The sequence below is a fragment of the Equus quagga genome, chromosome 8 (genome assembly GCF_021613505.1).
Source record: "Equus quagga isolate Etosha38 chromosome 8, UCLA_HA_Equagga_1.0, whole genome shotgun sequence".
NCBI lineage: Eukaryota > Metazoa > Chordata > Mammalia > Perissodactyla > Equidae > Equus > Equus quagga.
Window position 1 is genome coordinate 117737006 of NC_060274.1, and position 22905 is coordinate 117759910.

Consider the following 22905-nt stretch of genomic DNA (forward strand, 5'->3'; position numbering starts at 1 on the left):
GTTCATCATCACTTATCATCAGGGAAATGCAAATCAAAACTACACTAAGATACCACCTTACACCCGTTAGATTGGCAAAAATATCCAAAACCAAGAGTGACAAATGTTGGAGAGGTTGTGGAGAAAAAGGAACCCTCATACACTGTTGGTGGGAATGCAAACTAGTGCAGCCACTATGGAAAACAGTATGGAGATTTCTCAAAAAGTTAAAAATAGAAATACCCTATGACCCAGCCATCCCACTACTGCGTATCTATCCTAAGAACCTGAAATCAGCAATCCCAAGAGTCCCATGCACCCCTATGTTCATCGCAGCATTATTTACAATAGCCAAGACCTAACTGCCCAGAAACTGATGACTGGATAAAGAAGATATGGTATATATACACAATGGAATACTACTCAGCCATAAAAAGGACCAAATTGTTCCATTCGCATCAACATGGATGGACCTTGAGGGTATTATGTTAAGCGAAATAAGCCAGACAGAGAAAGACGAACTCTATATGACTCCACTTACAGGTGGAAGTTAACATATAGACAAGGAGAACCGATCGGTGGTTACCAGGGAAAAGGAGGGGTGGGGGGAGGGCACAAAGGGTGAAGTGATGTACCCACAACATTACTAACAATAATGTACAACTGAAATCTCACAAGGTTGTAATCTATCATAATCTTAATAAAAAAAAAACATTAAACACAGATTTGCTTTAAATTAGTCTTTAAATTATGATTTGACATGCCTCTCTACAATACCTCTCTAGCAGGCAAAATAAATTAGATTTTCTCTAAGGAGATCTTGCTAGTCATTTATCCTCTACTACTTTATTTTCAAAGACAATTATAAAAGCAACAGCTAGATTTAAATAATAGCTTACTTTTAATACTGAATCCTATAATGCTAGTAAGTTATAAACTTTATGACCAATGAGGCACTATAAAATCATACACTGAATAATTGAATTATTAATAGTTAAGGGATTTCTTACTTGACTTTTGACTCTGGAGCATATCCTTCTATTAAAAGAACTTGTACTCACAAAACTTTGCCTTAAAAAAATAACTTGGCTCTTTTTCTTGTAAAAGTAATTGATAAGTATTTAGAAAATATAGACATGCCAAATGAAGAAAATTAAAACCACCCATAAGTCCACTACTAAAAGTATGCTTTAGGTTGGGGACGTTTGGGGACTTCATTCTGTCCCACGAGAATTTTGATTCTTTGGCTGTCATTTTCCAAGGTTTGCAGCAAAAGGTCGTATTGCTTTCCTTGTTTGGTGCTACTGGCAAAGTTTTGGTTTTTTAAAAAGCTACTTTGGATTCACTTTGTTTGGATTAAGCATTAATACGCTAGGATCCTAGGACACCAAGTGTCTTCTCTTGGAGCAGGGGTTCTTAAGATGGAGTCAATGGATGGTCTGGGGTGGGGGCGAGGCACCATAAGAAAATGTAAGCAAACATCAGTGTTTATGGATGAACATTTTTCTGGAAAGAGAGTCCGTAACTGTCATCAAATTCTCAAAGAAATTTAGTGTCTAAAAATGTTCAAGAAACAATGTCAGAGATTAAAAAGAGATGGTCATAGTACTTCTTTTTCTTTTCTGTTTCATCCTAGCCAGAAATAACCTAAAAGTGGTGGCAGCCAGGAGTTTTTAACTACTTCCTTGAATAAGCTTTTCTTTTCAAGATCACATTCCATCCATGAGCTTCGCACTAGTCATTATACCAGAATCCCTAAAAATGGATAGTTGTTCAAATGTGCACTTAATTGTAATTTTTTAGCTTTCCAGATCTAATGGTTGAACACTGGTTGCAGTTTAAAAAAAGAAAGCAAAAACAGAATTAATAACAATTCTAAATCTCCTTTTAGTGTTTCAAACCTTGAATATACCTGAAGATTAAATCTGGAAGTTGTATCGAATTGTTTAACCCAGGAAGAACTCCTCAAGTCTTGATCTTCAGTCTTGACATGGTATCCTAAAGAGAAGTTTTAGTTAAATTACCTCTGCACAAAGTTGATTATAAAGAACAGAGTTAGCCTAATGCTTAAAATTGAAAGCAAATTTATGTTGACATTTTATTAAAAAATTAATACATTAACTCTTTAGGTATTTACTCATACACTTTCAGCACACTCCTTTCCCTCTGCCAGTCACCAGCTCACAACCTAACATGTTAATTCTTTCAATTCTCTCAAAGACCGTCTTTATGGGACAGGTTTTATGTCAGATGCCGGAAGATCTAGAGTCAAATTCTATGGCCATCTGTTGTAGATGTAAAACCAAATGTAATACACTGTCTCTAAAAATGGCATATTTTCCCATATAGAATAAAGACATACCTTTGCCTGAATTTTGTAGTAGTATTTCCATAGAAGCTTTCTTTTCAAGGGACCCAAGAGATTACAGGGAGATAGAATGGTGTAGTGAAAAGTCAGACAAACCAGATTTGAATCTGAGTTCTTCCATTACCAATGCATCTTCAGGCAAGTTATTTAACCTGTCTAAACCTCAGTTTCCTCTTAAACAATATGCAAAGATTTTGAGATTAGATCATCCTGGGTTCAAATTCCAATACCACTGAATAACAGCTTTGTAAGTATGGGCAAGTTAAATTAACTTCACTAAACCTTTTCTAGTTTACATGTAAAAGTTGTATTATGTATATCAAAATGTTGTTTCAAGAGTTAAGTGAAATAATGTCAAGCTCGTGGTACGTAGCGGACACAATTAGACAGAAATGAACACAACTTCTATAATAGGCACTCAGTTTTAATGTAGTACCATCTTCTCCCCAATCCTCCTCAGGCTTTCAGGGAAACAAAATTTTTCCCTAAAGGCGCAGAAAAGAAAACACTAGGTGGCATCACTGATATCGCCACGGAGTCTTCTCTCTTTGCTAATACTTTGTTTTCAAGTAGGAGAGAGAATATCTTCAGTCAGAAAGAGTTCAAAACTTGTTCCCTCTCCCATAAAAGGAAAAAGGGTTGATTTTGATTGTTCCAGTTTAGCAGAGCATTTAAGACACCAAAACATTCCTTCCACCCTGATCAACTTATGAAAGGGAAGTAACAGTGTCTCGCAACAGCAATAGTAGAATTATGCCAGTGAACACAACTCTTAACCTGTTAACTTACGTTTTTAGTTCTTATACTTGCATTTTACATACTTGTATTTTACATTTGTTAACATCATTGTTTTACATTTGTTAACATTATGTATTTCTTGGCCCATATGCTTAACACCATTTCCAACTACAGATGTGCAATAAACAGTTCTTATCATAATCTCTAACCTCAATGAGGATTATAGAGCTATTAAGTGGGGGGTCATATGTTACTTTTTAGAGACTGATAATTTATGTTTCTTACCACATTCCACTGGTTTATCGTAACGATACAACTGCCTAACTTCATGGTTACTACTGTGGCAGCTGCTGGGATCCTGGAGGGAGTTTCCTTCACCACTGCAGTCTGTGCTTTGTATCTGCCTCTGTAAACATGGGGAATAGTGCAACCCTGCCATGGACAGCATGCCCTGAATAGCTTCTTCCTCTGTGCTCGTCGAGGTAGGACACTCCCTAAAGAGCAGATCATCACAGAAAAAAAAGGAGTCTATTTATTCTAAGGAAATCTTTGGGAAAATTTAAAACTAAAAAAACGTTTTCATGTCGTTTATATCACAACATTACATAAGACTACTACCACCAGCAAGCCTACCTTTTAACTGGAATTTCACTTCTAGACGGCTTCTGGCTCTTTTGAAGGAAGCTCCTCATCACATTAGATTCCTCCATAAAGTTTGACGTTATTTCTTGTTTCTTTTCATCACCTGAACTTTCAGACTCTTCAGTGGTAAAATTATTTTTCTGAGATAATAAACAATTAAACAGAAACGAACCTACAATAAGAAATCTGAGCAAGTCTGTACAAACTAATCAAAACCACTTTATCTATCTAGGGAAAGTTAGAATCTTATCACAGAATTATTTCTGTATTTCATATGAAAAACTGAAAATCTCTAGTAACTACAGTAACATAATTTCTCAGTAAAGAACACAGTACAGGTTTTCTTTAAGGCAAAATAAATAACCTATGAGAAATATGAGAAACATAAGAACAGTATCTCCCTCCACCCTTTACAAAAGCAGACCAAAGCTACATTTATCAAATGTAAGTAGTCACACAACGATATGCGTATGGGCGTGTAATTACCACTATAAGGAAGACACTGGGCCACAAAGGGCATAGGATAGACTTTGGGAAGAGCTGTCATTCACTTTCCTTCTACGAGAAGGAAAGCAGGTGTTCATCTTTCCATCAAACAGTGCACAAGGTACAGGGTTTGGGGCATACCAGTGCAGCGCAATCAGGTCCCGAGTCTTCTGAATCAGAAATATCAGAATATTCTGATGATCGATTCCTGAGTTCTGATTTTACACTTGTAAAAAACCCTGAGAAGGGAAAGGATGAGAGAAAAACAGAAAGTCGTTAGACTTTTATGACCATGGTGACATCTAAAGCCTGTCTAGCTTTGTGATAGGTCTCATTGTGCCTGCTCCATCCTTTTTCACTGCTTTCGTCATCATTTCTTTCTTCCCCCAGGACTTCCTCCCTAATTGATCAAGATTCTTAAAACATTTACGGTATTTATTGAACATGATCATATATCCCTTATTTGGGTGGGTTGACCATGTTACATTTCTTTCCAGAAAAAAATCTCCAACAGTAAAATTAGTTACAAGATGCTTTTTACTTTCCCTTTTGCATAATTTCTCTTAACAGAAAACAAAAAGATGACTCTCCTAAACCTAGAAAGCATTCACGTAGGTAGTGAATTCCACAAGCTTGTAAACCAGGCTTTACCACTGCCTCCCTCTTCCACGCGGCACTACCACGTGGCAACCGTTTGATGAATCCTATTGACTAGCTGCCTTTACCCCGGCATGTGAGCAAACGCAGAATCACTGACTACAGCAATACTAAACTTACCTGGAAATTGAGCTATTCAACATGGACTAAATGATGCTAATTATCCGGAATATTTACTTGTCAAGTACCAAAATATTTAACTACTTTTTAAAATAGAAAAGTAGATGGAGGCCCTGAAAAATGTTGAGAAATTAAGACTATTGAAAAAAAAATCTCGAGGAGGAGGTGTTACGATTTGTGACACTGATAATAACAGATTAATAACCAAGTAGAGGCCTTCTTGTCAATAGGCAATAAAGCAAAACAGCACATGGATTACTAATAGCTTCAGATCAGCCAATTATATATGTCTCCTAATTCTGAAAACCACATACATGTTAGCTAAAATTATTGATGAAATTGTTTTAAATTTGCAACTGTTTTATTATTTGGACTAGAGGCCCATAAAATGCATGAGCTTTCATGTGACTCTTGCAAAAACTGTCACTAGACGAGGGTGTCACTGACCAGCACACATCCTCGTCATCAGCAGCACCTTCCCTGGACACTACACTTCACTTGGCATTCACAGTCAGCAGTTCCCTGATGAATAAACTACTCAGAAATACTTCAGATTTCTCAAAAGAGTATTTAGAGACAAAAATTTTCGATCCTGCTACAAATTTAAGAACTTTAAAATTACCAAGTTACTTTACATATTATCACATTAGTAATGAACAGACCTTTAAAATGACCATTAAAACAAACATACTCTTAAGTGGTTTTTGAGATTCTTCATTCTCCATCCCCTCTATTCGTGAAATCTCTTCTATTTTCATTTTTGCCTTTTTTGTCCTTCTCTTATCCTCTTCGTTTTCACTATCTGCTGTATAAAGACTTTGATCTGCGAAGGGCTGTCTCTCATCTCTGTATACAGAGAAAAATAACCAAGTCAGAAAACACTGCAACTATGTAGCCAAATGGTATACCCTCCCCCTTAATTTACAGAGAGAGTGGAGAAGAGAGACACTTTCCCCATATTTCAATTAAGTGTGCAAATTGTATGGCCTAGGGATTAAATGAACAGAGGAAATCGACTGAAAACAAATCTGTTTGACACTTTGATCTACTTTACATACTTAATTATCCTTCCATTTGTCAGCAGTAATCGTAGGTCATTATCTTTCGCCCTCCATTCAGGTACTGTGGAAGATGGCTGGAGATGTTTGTTGAATTTTCCATTGAGTTTAGAGCTCAAGATATCCTTAAAGTACAAAAACAGAACTTACTTAACCTCCGCCCTCAAATATACCTGCCTGACTAAAGGAAAACAGTATACCACCACCTCCCCCCACGGCCCTGCATCCCCAGCTGTGCTGGGCACCTGCCCAGGCTAGTGCCATGCAGTGGTGTGGCATCAAAGCTAAATGGTTCCTAAAACCAAAGCATGAATATGGCTCATCTTTCTGTAGGGCCGTTAACCATAAAACACATTCTATAAAGCAGAATGTAAAATCTGCATAAAGCAAATTCAAAGACAGTTCACTCTTGCAGAAAGCTGACGAGCTGGAGAAGCACTGCAATCATGTACTTTAATTCTCTTTTCTCTGCTTCTTCCTGCTGAAGGGCTAGCAACTGGGTCCTCCCCAGTCACCCCATCCTTGACCTAACCCCTAGTCCGCCCACCAGACACGGTCAGCGACCTATAGGTCACCACACTGTTATCAATAGGAACAAAGGCCACCATGTGACATAAAGGCACAAGAATAGCTGGTTTTTAATACAGAATATTCCCTTTTTGTGGTAATTTTTTTCTTTAATAATAAAAAGAACCTTTCATAATAAGCTCAATCTTCTCCCAGATGGCTATGAGTTAAGGAGGTTTAGAAGAACGAAAGCTTAAAATAGTATAAATACAATTACATAAAACTTAAAATATTTGAGAAAGTTCTAATTTCTATGTAACTTTTAAAAATATTTTAATCCAGAGATATCCCTATCTTATTCATTTTAAATTACTGCCTATCCTCTACTAAAATGTAAAACTATGGATGATACAGCTCTCACCACAAACTCCTTACCATGTTTTACAAAGGCTCTACACTGATCTCATTACTGCCCCACTCCTCCTCCCCTTTGTCCATTAGGCAGCATTTCTCAGACTTTAATGGGTTTATTCTAAGTCTCCCAGTCAACCATGCTGATGCTGTCAGGTCAGGGACAGGCTTTTTGCACTTACTCTTCCCTCTGCCCACACACTTTTCCTCAAATCTGTGTATCCATCCAATTTCTTCCATTATTTAAATGTCAGTTCAAATGCTGGAAGCACTCTGACCACCAGAGCTAAAGTAGCCAGCCACCCCTGCCCCTTTATTCTCTTGCTTTATTGTTTCGGCTTCCTTCCTAACACTCGTCCTCTGAAATTATATTATTTTAGTATGTCTCTTTGTCTCCCATCCTTCCAACTTGAGCTAAGATGGAAGCTACCCAACGGCAGGGACTCAAGTTTTTCTCACTCTGGTATCTTCCCTGGAGCCTAGAAGAGCATGTGGCATTTGGTAAACACTCAAACACGTCAGCAAATAAAGGAGGTCTCTTCATCCTACTCCACACTGACGCTGAGAAAGCTGAAGCAAGGCCCTGTCACGGCTCAAGTACTGTTGACTCCACAACCCCTAAGCCAAGTCAGAGAACCAGGATGGCCCGACTGTTCGCTTTTCATTATCCTTCAAAAGAACTTTCAGGAACAACTGAGTCTCTTTTCGTAATCATGAGACATAATACTTGCCTCTTCCCACGGACACATCTCTAGTCTTCTGAGGACTTCCCTTGTGTGGAGCTCTAGAATGTCTAGATTGGAAGGAGTGCGGACACTATGATCTCGAAGTTTCCTCATCCTTCGTCGGGAATGGTATGGGGAAGTTGCTTCATTTGAGGATCGTGAAACTGGACACGCAGTAGGAATTCCCTGAGATTTAACTGGTTTGCCATTCTCCTCCTTTAAGAATTAAATTCAGAGTATTTTTATGACAAGGCCACATACATACCTAACAATCAGCCATTAAGACTATTTTAGTAAACAAAAACCATTCAGTTTAATCAGATTAAAAAAAAGACCAAATCACTGGATTCAAACAGCTCTGTTGAGACTTTTAGTCCCTTCTCTCCCCCACGTAATATACCGTAAACACATTTCCTTGATTTTCAGTATCATTTTAAAGGCTGTGTTTAAAGGCTAATTTAAAGGCTAAAACTTACTGGTAGTTATTTAGGCTGCTTCCAGTTTTTTCCTATGATGAACATTCTTTCACATACATATTTGCATAAATCACTAATTGCTTTTTAAACCAAAGTCATACATCAATGTAGTTTTAAAAATTAACACTTTATGGGGCCAGCCCCGTGGCCAAGTGGTTAAAGTTCTGTGTGCTCCACTTTGGCAGCCTAGGTTTGTGGGTTTAGATCCTGGGCATGGATCTACTCCACTCATCAGCCATAGCGTGGAGGTATCCCACATACAAAGTAGAGGAAGACTGGCACAGATGTTAGCTCAGGGCTAATCTTCCTCAAGCAAAAAAAAAAAAAAAAAAAAAAAAAAAAAGGAAGATTGGCAATGGATTTTACCTCAGGGAGAATTTTCTTCATCAAAAAAACCCAACTAACACTTTATGAGCACATTATGAAAAACAGCAGTCTGCTCTTCCCATCCGGATTCCCACTCTCCAGAGGCAACCGTCTCTAAGTCTTTTTTTAATTGTAGTAACATACACATAACATAATTTTGTAACACATAACATACGTGGTAACGTATACCATTTGTGGTAATTTACCACTTTAACCATTTTTAAGTGGGTTTGGTAGGGTAGCATTAAGTACATTTCACATTACTGTCCAACCACAACCCATCTCCAGAACTTTTTAATCTTGCCAAATGTAAACTCTGCAACCATTAAACACTACCTCCCCATTCCTCCTTACCCCCAGCCCCTGGCAACCACCATTCTACTTTCTCTCTATGAATTTGACTACTCTGGGAAATTCATATAAGTGGAAGCATACAATATTTGTTCCTTTGTTACTGGCTTATTTCACTTAACATAGTATCTTCCAGGTTCATCCATGTTGTAGTATGTGTTAGCATTTCCTTCTTTCTGAAGGTTGAATAATATTCCGTTGTATGTATACACCACATTTTGTTTATCCATTCATCTGTGATGGACACTTGGGCTGCTTCCACCTTTCGGCTGCTGTGAATAACGCTGCTATGAACATGCACGTACTGTTCAAGTTCTTGTTTCAATTATTTTGGGTAAATACCCAGCATCTGCATCTCTTGTAGCTTTTCTTCTCATTGCTGTTTCAATTATTTGCCCCCAAATTTCAAAATAACATGTTTAAACTGTTATTTCTTGGTTTTTCAGCTTCATATATCACTGAATTCCTACTATGCAAGATAAAGTCTTAATCCTTGCACACCTCTCCTAAATGTACACACACTTCCTCCTCCTCCAATGTTCAGAATTTAAATTGGACTCAGTAAAAATTATTTATAATCCAGTGCCAAGTAACATACTATTATTACATTTCCTTTCTTTTATACCCTTTGACTTTCCTTTAACTTTATAATTGCCTCACTCTCCACCTGTTTTGTTTTGTATTTATCTCTGCTTGATCCCAAAATTCTCCACTAGAAGAATATAAACACTCAAATACATTAGATAATTTATCAGTTTTATATTTTTCTTTGGAGACCTCCTTCCTGGACAGAAATGCCAGATAAAGCGCAAGACACTTAGTAAAATCTGAATTTCAAATGAACAACAAACACGGAGCCTTTCATTCTCCTGATCCCTGCTGGACTGTCTGCTCTCTGGGCCTGCACATGTCATCGAAGACCTTTCCCAACCTGCTCCCACTGCACCACATAAAACTGCAACCCCCACCACCACCTCTGGCTGTCGTTCCCTATCCTTTTTTCTTGCTTTATTCTTCTTCATAGCACCTGTCAATTCCTGATACATTAAAATATTGCGGCTAGCCTCTTTCTACTAAGCTCCATGAGGGCAGGGCCTTTGTTGTGTTCACTGCTCTAGGATGGGTTTGCTGGAAGAATGCATTCCAGGGACCCTTCTCTTTTGGTTTACTCCCTCTCTTTTGGAACAGCACATCCTCTAAGAGTTTCCTCTTAGGAAACTTCTGAGATCTTGCCTCTTTGACATTCTTATTTTACTATCATATTTGACTTATAACTTGGCTGAATACCCACTTGAAGGCTGGCATCTCCCTCACCCCAGGATGTTAAAGACTTCACTTCATTGTCTTCCAGGCTGCAGTGGTACTATCGAGAAATCTGACTCCCAATTCTTTCGATATGACCCATAATACTTCCTTCCCTAATGCTTTATAGGATATACTTGGTTACATGTAGTCTAAAATTTGACCATGATGTACCTTGGCATAGGTCTTTTTCCACTTACTGTACTGGGCATTCTGTAGGGCTTTCAGTCTGGCAAGACATGTTCTTGACTTCTAAAACAATTTTCTTTGATTATTCCTCTAATAATCCTCTCCCTGTTTTCTCTGTTATCTCTTTCTGGAGCTCCTATTATTTTGATGGTGACCTTCTAACTTTTCTGTCCTATCTCTGTCCTTTGTTTTTAACTTTACGGGGAGATTTTCCCAACTCTATCTTCCAACCATTCTACTAAACTTTTTTCTACTATATTTCCAATTTCCAACAACACTTCTTCTTTCGCTTTGAATGTTGCTTTGTGGTAGCCTCCTGTTCTTTTATTATGGAGGCCATATTTACTTCTTCCTCTCTTGAGGCTATCAATTACATCTGGGTTTTGGGCTGAAGACTTATTTGTTTATTGTTTCCTTCGAATACCTTTTTTTTCATTTCTCCTTTAATTTTGTTCTTTGTCTTCAAAACTCTTCTTGGCTCTCTAAGCATTTTAAAAGGGAAGCACTAAAAAGCTAATTGGTTTCAAGAAATAGTGCTAAGAAGGCTAAATAAACATATGGGGCAAAAATGCCTTGATTTATCACCTTATGCTATACAGAAAAATTCAAGATTGGCCATTTACCTAAATGTAAAAGCTTCTAGAGAAAAAAAAGTATCTTTAAGACCTTGGGGTGGGCACAGATTTCTTAAGACATACCAAAAAAAAAAAACTAACTATAAAAGAAAAGGAACTTATAAATTGGACTTCTTCAAAATTAAAACTTCCTGCTCATAAAAAGATACCATTAAGATAATGAAAAGATAAGCCACAGGCAGTGGGTAAATAGTCACTATATATACATATATGCATAAAAGGATGCAAGCAAAATGACAAAGAATATGTGTTCAGGATATATAATAAACTACAAATTAATAATAAAAACAACATTTTTTTTTAACGATTGGCACCTGAGCTAACATCTGTTGCCAATCTTCTTTTTCTTCTTCTTCTTCTCCCCACAGCCCCTCAGTACACAGGTATATATTCTAGTTGTAGGTCCTGGCTGTGCTGTGTGGGACGCCGCCTCAGCATGGCCTGATGAGCAGTGCCACATCTGTACCCGGGATCCAAACCAGTGAAACCCTGAGCCGCCAAAGCAGAGTGTGCAAACTTAACCACCTGGCCACGGGGCTGGCCCCAAAAACAACATAATTTTTTAAATGGGCAAAAATTTAAAAACAGATACCTCACAAAAGCAAATATACAAATAGCCATGCACATGAAAAGGTGCTCAACATTATTAGCTTTCAGGAAAATGCAAATTAACATCACAATGAAATAATGTTTCATACTCTCTAGAATAGCAAAAATTAAAAAGACTGAAAACACCAAATATTGGCAAGGATGTGGAACAACTACAACTCCTACACATTACTGGTAAGAGTGTAAAATGGTACAACCACTTTGGAAAACTGCTTTGCAGATTCTCATACATTAAAAATTCACCTACCCGATGACTTGATAACTCTATTCCCACATATTTATCCAAGAAAAATGAAAAGATATATTTACCACAAAAAGACATACAAGGTTGTTTATAACAGTTTTATCCATAATGGCCAAATCTGCATATAACCCAAATATCAATCAACAGAAAAATGGAAAATAAATTGTGGTATATTCATTTAGTGGAATACTACTCAGCAACGAAGCAGAACTACTGACACACGCAACACCAGGGATGAATCTCAAAAGCATTATGTTGAAAGAAGCCAGACACAAAAATGGTATATAATAGTATATACTGTAAGATTGCCTTTATGTAAAATTCAAAAATAGGCAAAACTAATCTATGACGATAGCAATAGAAGTCAGAACAGTGGTGGCTTATGGTAGTCAAAGACTGACTAGAAGGTGGGCAAGAAAGGACCTTCTGGGGTGATGAAAATGATTCACATCTCAATTGGAGTATTGGTTATACAGCTGTATACTTTTATCAAAACTCAAACTGTACTTTTATGATCTGGCATTTCACTGTATGTAAAAAGTAAAAAGCTAACTGGGAGCTCTGTGTGAGTGGGGCGTTGTCAACGGGTGGGTTTCACTGTAGGAACCTGTCTGGGTTGTTCCATTGGACGGTTTCAAATTGTCTGTATCAGAGGACCTTCCTCATGGCCTGGGAGGTACAAGCCAGGCTGCCAGTGTTTTGGGAGCCATGTGGAAGAATCATTCACTATGTAGACTGTCACTTAATCCTCTCGTTTTTAGTATGGTACCCATCTCCCTCAGCTGGGCTCAGTGTCCCGAAGTCCAGTTGCAAGTTCAGCCTCTCAAATAATTAAACCTCGAGTTTTCTCCATGTGGTAAGGAAAGGATTTAGAGATCAATTCACTTCTTAAATAGACCTTTAATAAATCCTGTTTTCACTTTCACCTCCACTCTCGTATTCAGCGAGTCCTAGCGTCCCTAACCTTTCTGAAGGTTCTACTGCACAAACAAGACCTGCTTCTGGCCTCCTCCCACTGCCCACTCAGGCTTCAGCTCTCTCAGGTCTGCCCAATCAGTTACCACTCGTACATCTGCTTTCCAGCTTCCAAAATTTGGTTGGAGTCTTCATCGCTGTTCTTCTCTTTGTCTTCAGGGATTCTTTTTGATTCTCTTACTATCACTTTGGTTCTAAGAGGTGATAGCGGTAAGCAGGTATGGTCAATCTACCAAGTTTAACTGGAATCCTCTTATTTATTTTATCGGCTTAAAGTGAAAATGCTAGGTCAAGGGATACGCCATTTAGAAAGCATAAACTAATTTATACTTCCTACCAGCAGGGCAAGAATACGCAATTTTATCTTTGCCAATTTGATAAATGATCATATGAAATCATAAATTATTTGGTAAAATGTGGTTGAATACTTTTTCACATATTGAGAATATTTTTCATATTTTTATCAGATTGGCCATTTCTATTTCTTCTTTAGTGAAATACCTGTTTATTTTCTTTGCAGGTTATTCTACTGGCCATTTTGCTGCTTTCTGTACTCCCTACCCTCCAATTAAAAAAAAAAAAACTTTGTAGGCTATTTTTGTCCAATTATTCTTCCAGGTATACTTTACTGTTTTAAATTTGTAGTATTAATTTAGAATTTACATATTTCTAAGTGACACTCTCATTTATTCAAGTTCTGTTTTAATTCCCTTAGCAAAGATTTATAATTTTTTTATACAGACCCACACCTTTCTTAACACAGCCCTAATCTAAGCTGTTAAATTAGTAGTTAGCCTTCATTCGTCCATTAATTTCCTTTCAGTTCAAGCTAGACAATAACAGAATCACCTTCTTGAAGAATTACTTTAATTAAAACCCCTTTTCTGTAATACTTAGAACAGCTCTTAATTAATAAATCAAAACACCTAATCTCATACTGTATGGGCTTCTATCAAAGGGCATTTACCTAACCAAGTTGCTCTAATATTTTCAGTCAAAAGGATCTCCTTGCCCCACCCCACTAATACCATCCCTGCTTCCAACCCAGCTTCCCCTAGCTCTACTCACTCACCTTACATTTTCTCTCTTTCTCTAACTGCTTAATAGGTATTCATCTCTGCATAGTGGAAACGAATGGGATCTGAAAGTTTTGTTTATTGTGCATTTTTTATTTTGGGAGTAACCTGAAGTAACCTGGTAACTGCTTCCTGATTACTTCATTATGATACCATATTCCAAATTTCCCTGTAGGACTTCAGAAGCCTGAAAACCTGAGACTCCTTCCAAGACGCAGCTCATTCTGTTTCTTCTAAGAGCATAAGGGTTTTCAAATGTTTGTAGTGTGGTGGTAGATCCAGCGCTTCTCAAAGCAGACAGTAACCAAGGATGTACATGATAGTTTCTATACTTACCTCTATTGCTCGAATTACTTTAGAAAGTTCTTTAATAAGATGTCCAGGTCTAACATTGTCTGGAATTTCAAAGGCATGTTCAGATACAAGCTGTATTTGGATTAACAAAGACAAGATAACCAAAGTTACTTACACTTTAATATGTAAAAACTAACTTACTAAACCAATTTTTGGGTTCTCTAAATTTTACACACATAGTCAAATGCTAATAAGCCAGGTCTCAGAGTTCATGTAGTTGGTAAAATACCTTCTAAGGAGATCCTTATTAACTTATAAAATCCTCTTAGCTTGAGTTAAAGGTGGACTTGTCTTACAGTGAATTTTGCTCTGTTTTGAGTAAGTAACCTTCTACTCTACACCTCAAAGCCTACTGTAATTCTACCTACTACTATAATTAGTAAAGTAACTAATTAAGCCTAACATTTAATTCATCATACATAGGATTTGTAAGGGCGAACACAGGCACTAAAATAATCCTAGTTTCGGGGCTGGCCCAGTGATGTAGTGGTTAAGTTCACACGCTTTGCTTTGGCAGCCCGGGGTTCACAGGTTGGATCCTGGGCATGGACCTACACATCGCTCATCAAGCCATGCTGTGGCAGTGTCCCACATACAAAATAGAGGAGGGTTGGCACAGATGATGGCTCAGGGACAATCTTCCTCAAGCAAAAAGGGGAAGATTGACAACAGATGTTAGCTCAGGGCCAATTTTCCTCACACACACTCAAAAAACATTAAAAAAAACCCATAAAATAAAAATCCTATTTTCTCATGGGAAGTCTAATTTGAATAAATTTTTGTAAACTTTTTTCTTTTAATAGCCAAAAACAAAACAGGAAGAAGATCGCATCAATAGGAAAGAGGAATTAACTGGTGAGTTACCATATCTACTGAACTGCAAACAACTGTCATTATTTACAATGTCTATTTCCAAATTTTAATCTCTGTGTCTAAGAACATTTTGATTTTTTGAGTGTGTGTGAGGAAAATTGGCCCTGAGCTAATATCTGTTGCCAATCTTTCTCTTTTTGCTTGAAAAAGATTGTCCCTGAGCTAACATCTGTGTCAGTCTTCCGCCATTTTATGTGGGATGCTACCACAGCATGGCTTGATGAGCAGTGCTAGATCCACACTGAGAATCCGAGCCCGGGAACCCCGGGTCACCAAAGTGGAGTGCATGAACTTAACCACTACGCCACCAGGCCAACCCCCATGTTGATTTTTTAGATGCACTGAACAATACTAGATTTTACTTTTGCTTTACATCCTCTCCTTGGTCTTTGCAAAATTTGTTAAAACAAACTAATGGCAACAGTAACATTAAGTGCTAACAGTGTGCCAGGCAAGATATTAAGTACTTTTTCAGTGTTAACTCGATCCTTTCAACAACACTATGACAGAGATACTACGATTATTCTCATTCTACAACTGAGGGAATGGAAGCACAGAGGTTAAGTAGGTTACTAGTAACACAGCTGAGATCTGAATCCAAACATCTGACTCCAGAGTCCATGCTCCTAACCACTATGCTGAGCCACCACCCATCTTAGAGCAAGGTTAACAGATAGTTCAATGCAAATTTCATGCTTTTAAATGTGTACTTCAAATGTAATGAATTAACAATATTTATTATTGATGAATTTTTACTGTATTATCAAAAAAACCAACAAACTCTGTTAAAAACAGAGGTTCAGATCCTACCCGAGATCTATTAAATCAGAATCTCTTGAGAGTTTATTTCAAAAAGCTCTAAAAGCAATTCTGATAAACACACAAGTCTGACAACAACTTGTCTAAAGCCGTTAGCAGGAAAAGAATTACATAGTTTTTGCAAAACATTGTTCACTTTGATCTTATCTTGTTATATAGTTTTGTAACCTGTTTGTGCCTTTACTTGTCATCTAGATGATGACATCTTTGATACTGGAAGATATGATTTTTATTTTTCTGAATGCTTCCACAGTGCCTTGCTCTAGTGGGTATGAAGCAATGATAAAGCAAAAGGGAGTACAAAATCATTGGGAGGGTAATCTATTTTCTTTTTTTTAGGAAGATTAGCCCTGAGCTAACTGCTGCCAATCCTCCTCTTTTTGCTGAGGAAGACTGGCCCTGAGCTAACATCCGTGCCCATTTTCCTCTACTTTATATGTGGGATGCCTACCACAGCATGGCTTGCTAAGCGGTGCCATGTCCGCACCTGGGATCCGAACCAGTGAACCCCGGGCAGCCAAAGCGGAACGTGTGCACTTCACAGCTGCGCCACTGACCTGGCCCCTGGGAGGGTAATCTATTAATTATTGTCTCCCAATATCTCTTAAGAGCAGGATTTTTATTTCAAGTGGACATTCAAGACATTAGCATGGAAATATATTTTCATCATCTCACCTACTTAACACTTACTAAAGTGTCGTGTGTCAAGTTCCAGGAGGGAAATAAAGATGAGAAAGCCCTGCTCTCAAAGAGTTCATAAACCTAGTGAAGGGGACAGGGATATATCACTTTACAGACATTAACTTTTAAGTCCACTGGCACAAGAAATATCCTATGGAAGCATAAGGGAAGGGTGCACTAATTCCAAATGGAGATCTGGGATGACCTCTTGGAGGTGGTGGGACTCAAATGCAAACAACTAGACTACGTTTTAGTGAAAATGGAAAGCTCCTGCTTAAACCTTGACCTCCCTTTTCCTTTATTTTTATGTAAGTCTAGCAGAGGGATCAGAGCACAGGCTTTGTGATCAGAGACCTAGTCTTAAGTCCTAGCTCTACCAGTTATCTTGAGCAAATTACTTAAACTCTTTGAACCTCAATTTCCCCATATGTAAAATGGGGATACCAAAGCTCCCCAACCTCATATAGTTGCTATGAGGATTAAATGAGATTATGGATATAAACACTAAGCACAGAGGTCAGCACACCATGAGAGCTCAAAGTTATTGATTATTATTCTATACCTACAAGTTCATTTCTTAGTCAATATCCTAGATACATTTGAATTACTTTCTTTTCAAGATTAAAGAAATACCTACTTTATTCTCGTAAATACAAACATAAACCAGTATATTTGTGTATACTGTGTAATAAAATGCAGGTTGTATTTAAAGCAGGATTTCCAGTCCCTGTACTACGGCCACTCACAGTGCTGCCAAAACAGCATGAGGACTCTGTCTTCCAATACTGCCAATATAAAAAATAATCATGATTTCACTGAAGAAAACTACTTACTTCTTTTTTCATCCATAATTTTAAAGCAGTATGCAGTGCTTTCACTCCCTGTACTAGGTAAGTTTGAGGCTGAAAACCATCTTCTCTCAGTTCTGTGGGAATGGAAGTGGAGTAGGGAAAGGAGTTAACATGTTCTGAAGTCAAAAGGATTAACTGTAGATTCTGAGTAACCACCAAATATCAAACTGTGTAACTTCCAAATTAATAGAATAGAAAAAAGAGAAACAAGAATTGACTGAAAAGGCAGGAAAAAAAGAAATAAAATTACATTAAATGCAGTTGTACTAAATGCTCCAGTTAAAAGAAAGCTCACCAACATAACGCTGAGTAATAGGTCACAAGAGAACGTGAGTCTGAACCTATTCATAGGAAGTCTAAAAATGGACAAAATTAAACTATTTCAGTTTGTGACATAGGTGACAAAACTGAAGAAAAGGATTAGCACAAAAGTCAGGTTAGTGGTTCTCTCTAGAAAGGAAGGAAGAGGGTGCAATGGGAAAAATAACTGGGCATTTATAAAGTACTGGCAAGGCTGTTTTTGTTTCCCTAGGGCAGAGGTGACCTGAGAGATAGCCTTACAACTCTTTAAACCGTACAAGAGTATAGGTGTATGCGGTGTGTGGCTGGTACAAGTGACCGTGTGCACGACACATTTCACTGTTGTGAAGGTAAATACATACTCACACACAAATGTTTCTTCTAGGTTTTTAAACTAAACTGATTACATAAAACTTGAGCAAAATACATTAGATGTGGTCTAAAATTCAGGTTAAGTTGAAGCAAAAGCAAAAGATTTAACTTCTGCCCAGTGGCTAATTTACTTACATAAATCCAAAACTGGTTGTTTTACTATTACTGACACTAAATACAATTAAGACTTGTTTCATACAATCCACCCTCACTGAACCCACCATATAAGCCTTTTAACATTCTGAGAGCTGGCAAATAACAGGCCACAGTGGAAAGTTAAAAAGTCAGGGATGAAAGAATGACCTAATAGAGGGAAACAAGACCACCATTCCTGCTTCCAGGATGAATGCCTCGGATGGTGGCAATTGACAGAACGGTCATTTGGCTCTAGCCTCAGCAGGACTGCACTGACTCACTAGGATTGCCAGGCATCCTCTACTGAGCCGGCTGGTGAAATGAAAACATTTTAAAATCTGATGTACAAATATCTTTTTTCTTCTTCTTCCCAAAGCCCCCCCAGGACATAGCTGTATATTCTAGCTGCAGGTCCTTCTAGTTCTTCTATGTGGACCGCTGCGCCAGCATGGCCTGATGAGCAGTGGTAGGTCCACACCCAGGACTGGAACCAGCAAAACCTTGGGCCCCTGAAGCGGAGTGTGCAAACTTAAGCACTCAGCCACGGGGCTGGCCCCTATAAACATCTTCTTACTATAATCTTTTTTTAAAAGTCTTTAATGTACAGAGTCATGTTTTCGATCAGACCTCAGTATTTCTGAACTGGCAATGGCCTAAACAAAGGCTAAATCGTTATCCTAAGACCAAGCAATTTGCTGTTTGTGGCTACAAGAGGAACAGTAAGCTTTTGTCTTTCAGACAAATTCTTAATTTATTCTAAGAAGTTGATTATGAGCCCCTCTTAGACATTAGGGGAAAAGCATCACCCCAGGAGTGTGTGTATGTGTGTGCGCGAGATGAGAAAACATGGAAAAAATGCTCTGAACTTTCTGAGTACTGAATTGCCAATATATTATCTGGAGGGTTCAGTAATTAGGTTTTATTTCCAGAAAACAAGGATATTTATAAGTGTTTTTATTAAATATTTATGTATTGCTATTTTTCTAGGCTTCTACTTGGATAGAAGACTATGAACTTTACTGTCCAGTATTTTACTGGAAACTATATATGGCAACCCTATGGTCCACTGTGACATTCCATAGCCAAGAACAATACCTGAAAACACTGACAGAGGCAGGGATTCAAGATAAGGATACATCTCTGGAGCAGAGACTGGTCTTGTGCAGAAAGCACCTGTTCTTCTGCATCCATGGGATCCTACCTCCACTGTAAACACCTGTACCATCGTCAAGACATCTGCTTCTACACTGTGCTAAAAGGGGTGGGATGAGCCTCCACTGCTCCTTCCTTCCAAAGAGAGTGAGGTTTCTTGTTTTTTGCTTTTTTTTGAGGAAAGAAACCATAAATGAGTTTTATCATTTAATTCTGTGCATGCTATCCTGGGAAGCAGGCTATTTGTTGTTTCTTTTCATTTTACCTTTTCTTCTTGCGTTGCGTAAGTTTTAAATGGAAAAAGAAACAAATGTTTAGAATAGACTTTACTATTTCATCTGTTTATTTCTGTTCTCCTGGGAGTTAATTATAATATAGTAACACTATGTGCAAACTGACTAGAAAAGTTAGACAACACAAAAACCCGATGAACTGTATTCTCATGGGCACAACAGTGCATGAAAAGCAAAAAATGGATAAAAGTAGAAGTGACATTCAGTCTCCAACTTGACTGCTCAAAGATTATTAAACCAAAAGATAAAACACCAAGATCTGAAATTTTACATAAAAAGGGTAGCTTTCAAGTTTAAATAAAAGGATATCCCCCTAAAACCCCATTTTTCTTCAACTGCAGACTCACAGCCTGACATTCAATTGGTTTGTGCTAACAAGTGCCTTCTCCTGGCTAGCATAATGGTCACGAAGGTAATGGCACGGGCACTACCTGATTCTCTGAGGACATGAAAACATCCACTCAATTTTTTAAAGCAAATGTTTGGGAACACATGTTAGATAACAGCCTCCTGGAGTAAACTTCATTTTTGCGGGTGAGGCACTTTTACATCCTGACAATGTGTGGAGGCTACAGAGTCCCAGGTGAAATGAACATTTTCCAATACTACCTGTGCTCTTGTGATGCAGCTCTTCACACATCTGACTTTCAAGGCTATGAACTAGAGACTCTAATTTGCTAAAAAGGCTCTTGGCGGGGGAAATCATGGATTTAAAAAACAAAATAGGGGCAACAGCCACACTATACTAAAAGGGCCTCTCTTTCTATCAGTGGCTTTTAGTAAATTTACAAACATCATGCGTCATATCATAGAACAAAATGTACAGATTATTAATTACCTTTCAGGGTTTCCAGCAAGTTTTTGGCTACAAACCAACATATGGCTTCAAAGAACGGGAATTTGAAAAGATCTGGTGTTTTCAGCCTTTTTTCCATCTCATAACACCTAAATAAATAAAATTTGTAGAAATTTAATTTTAATATTAGCATTTCAAAGTTAAATGGGGGCAACTAACTTGAGGAAAATAAAATGAGCAGGCCATGGACACATAAGACCAATCAAGTACTGTATGCTACTTAATGACATGTGCATAAGACTGAACTGGGATCTTCTCAAGGTGTGGCATTAACAAATTTGACAATATACTGAAGAATTACATTGGCCTTCAAAAAGATCACACCTTGGGATTTGTATCCTAGTTTTAACAGGAGGAATTTTATAACGGTTCCACCAAAATAAATAAAACACTATCTTTAGGAAATAGGTCCACGTGTTAGAGAGCACTGCCACACCCACTCAAGGAGCTTTCTTTAGGCTCTACTAAGCATTCGAGCTCAGGACCACTCTTGGCACTGGCCAAGGTGAGAAGACAGGAACCACAACTTGGTACGGTGTTCGTCGTCTATGGGAGTCCTTGCAGCAGTCCATACTGGGGAAGACAAGAGTCATCTTTCCCCCAGGGACAGCTCAGCTATAAAGAGACAAGATTCCCACTTGGCAGGTGTGGGAGCTGCCCTGGCTTAAAGCTTCAGGCCCGGTAAAAGCAAGTATTTCTTGCAATAACTCCACAGATGCATAGCTTCTGGGTTTCCCCATGGGCATGCAAGTTATAAGAGTCACCACATTCAGGAAAGCCCAAAGATATGGCTTCCTGCTAGGTATTTCTGGTTCTCCCAGTCCTGACGCAGTTTATCAGTCAGGAGCACTTTACCACAAGCAATGGTGCCTCCTAACATTCTACTCTCACTAGGTCACCAGGGCAACAGTTACCCAAAGGACAATTTCTCACACAGAAGGGGAAACAGCTGATAATCCTGTACCCATGGCAAAAATAAAGCAGGTATTCTGACAGCATTCCTAACTTAGGGTTGCTTGTCCCCAGCACCATATGTCACACTTGAGTCTGACTGGATTTAGTTCATTTCTCTCACTGTAAAAATAGCCAAAGGACAGCCCATGAGGGGAGATATTTAGTCTCAATTATTCTTTTTATTTTAGATTTGAAATGCATCAAGCTGTCCTCCTGAGAAAATGTTAAGACAATAATTTTCTTAAAAGTTCCTATTCCTAGTAATTTCTCAGGGCCTGTCTCCATGAGATCTCAATTAAAATATGTTGAAACTTTTAAACAATGTCCTATTTAAGAAAGGACAAAAGATCCTTTAAATACTGAGGACACAAACCTGAGTTGCATGCCAATGTTAAGGTTGTGCAGAAAGTTCCCCCCGAAAGCCATACAGTCCTGAGAAGTGAGCACAGCATGAATCCACCCTGAAATAGTTCAAAGTACACATCAGTGACTTTTCAATATCTAAATCAAACAAATACAACATCCACCTGGAAAATAAGTAATTGGAAATAGGAAAATCAGTATACTTCACATTCCAGCGCTAGAGAAGTCAATGTCTATTACAATGTATACATTCATTCATTCAAGTATTTATTAAATGCCTATTACATGCCAGGCTCTGTGCTGAGTTTGAGGAAACAAACACATTGATCCAATCGACAAAATCACAGTACAGGATAGGTGAAGGTTTCGTGGTGGTTGTTATTTTAGTTTAAAAACACAATCCAAGTTTACATCAAAGATTTCACTCTGAGACAAGTCAAATTTGGCTGGAATGAGGCAAGCACAGTTCCATTAAACAAACACTGGGATTGGCTGGCGCTTTACTTCCCTAGTGTCATCCTGAAATGAGTACCCTTAGGGATCAAGCAGAGGAGGATCAACCAGAGACTCAACTGGAGACCTGCTTCCAAGAAGGTAAAGGTAGATCATCTACATTTCATCATGGAGGGTTATGCTGCTATAAACGTAAATGTCGGCAGTCACAACGATGTCTTGTTTTCCCATAAAAATGTTTTCAAAGTGAGAATCATTTCTAAGAGATGATGCCTAACTTTTGAAAGAAATGTGCATAGACTGAACATAGACTTTGCATAAATATAAATAAATATATTCACATACGTTTGCATGTAAAAATTAGCTGTTAAAATAGATCCCATTGTCTTTATACTTTTCATCTTCTGATCCCTCATTGTGCTGTGACACAATATCAAAAAACTCCCCAAAAGACTGACTTTCAAGTGATACCCATTTGTGTGCTCAAAGGCACAAAGCCATGAGCTTGACTCTGAAATCACAAATTAGAAGTCTA

At 38.1% G+C, this 22905-nt stretch overlaps 1 protein-coding gene across 1 annotated transcript in view; it reads right to left on the bottom strand.

Annotated features, from left to right (window-relative positions):
• The window catches only part of KDM7A (lysine demethylase 7A), a 51571-nt gene that overhangs the window by 14385 nt on the left and 14281 nt on the right, over positions 1-22905 (bottom strand). The window contains exons 7-17 of the mRNA XM_046669363.1: positions 21928-22015; positions 20583-20689; positions 17475-17566; positions 14251-14340; positions 7698-7907; positions 6049-6173; positions 5682-5836; positions 4355-4452; positions 3719-3867; positions 3371-3579; positions 1892-1977 (exon numbers count right to left, since the gene is read on the bottom strand). Coding sequence (XP_046525319.1) covers positions 1892-1977; positions 3371-3579; positions 3719-3867; positions 4355-4452; positions 5682-5836; positions 6049-6173; positions 7698-7907; positions 14251-14340; positions 17475-17566; positions 20583-20689; positions 21928-22015 — 1409 coding nt within the window. The remainder of the gene's footprint in view (positions 1-1891; positions 1978-3370; positions 3580-3718; positions 3868-4354; positions 4453-5681; positions 5837-6048; positions 6174-7697; positions 7908-14250; positions 14341-17474; positions 17567-20582; positions 20690-21927; positions 22016-22905) is intronic.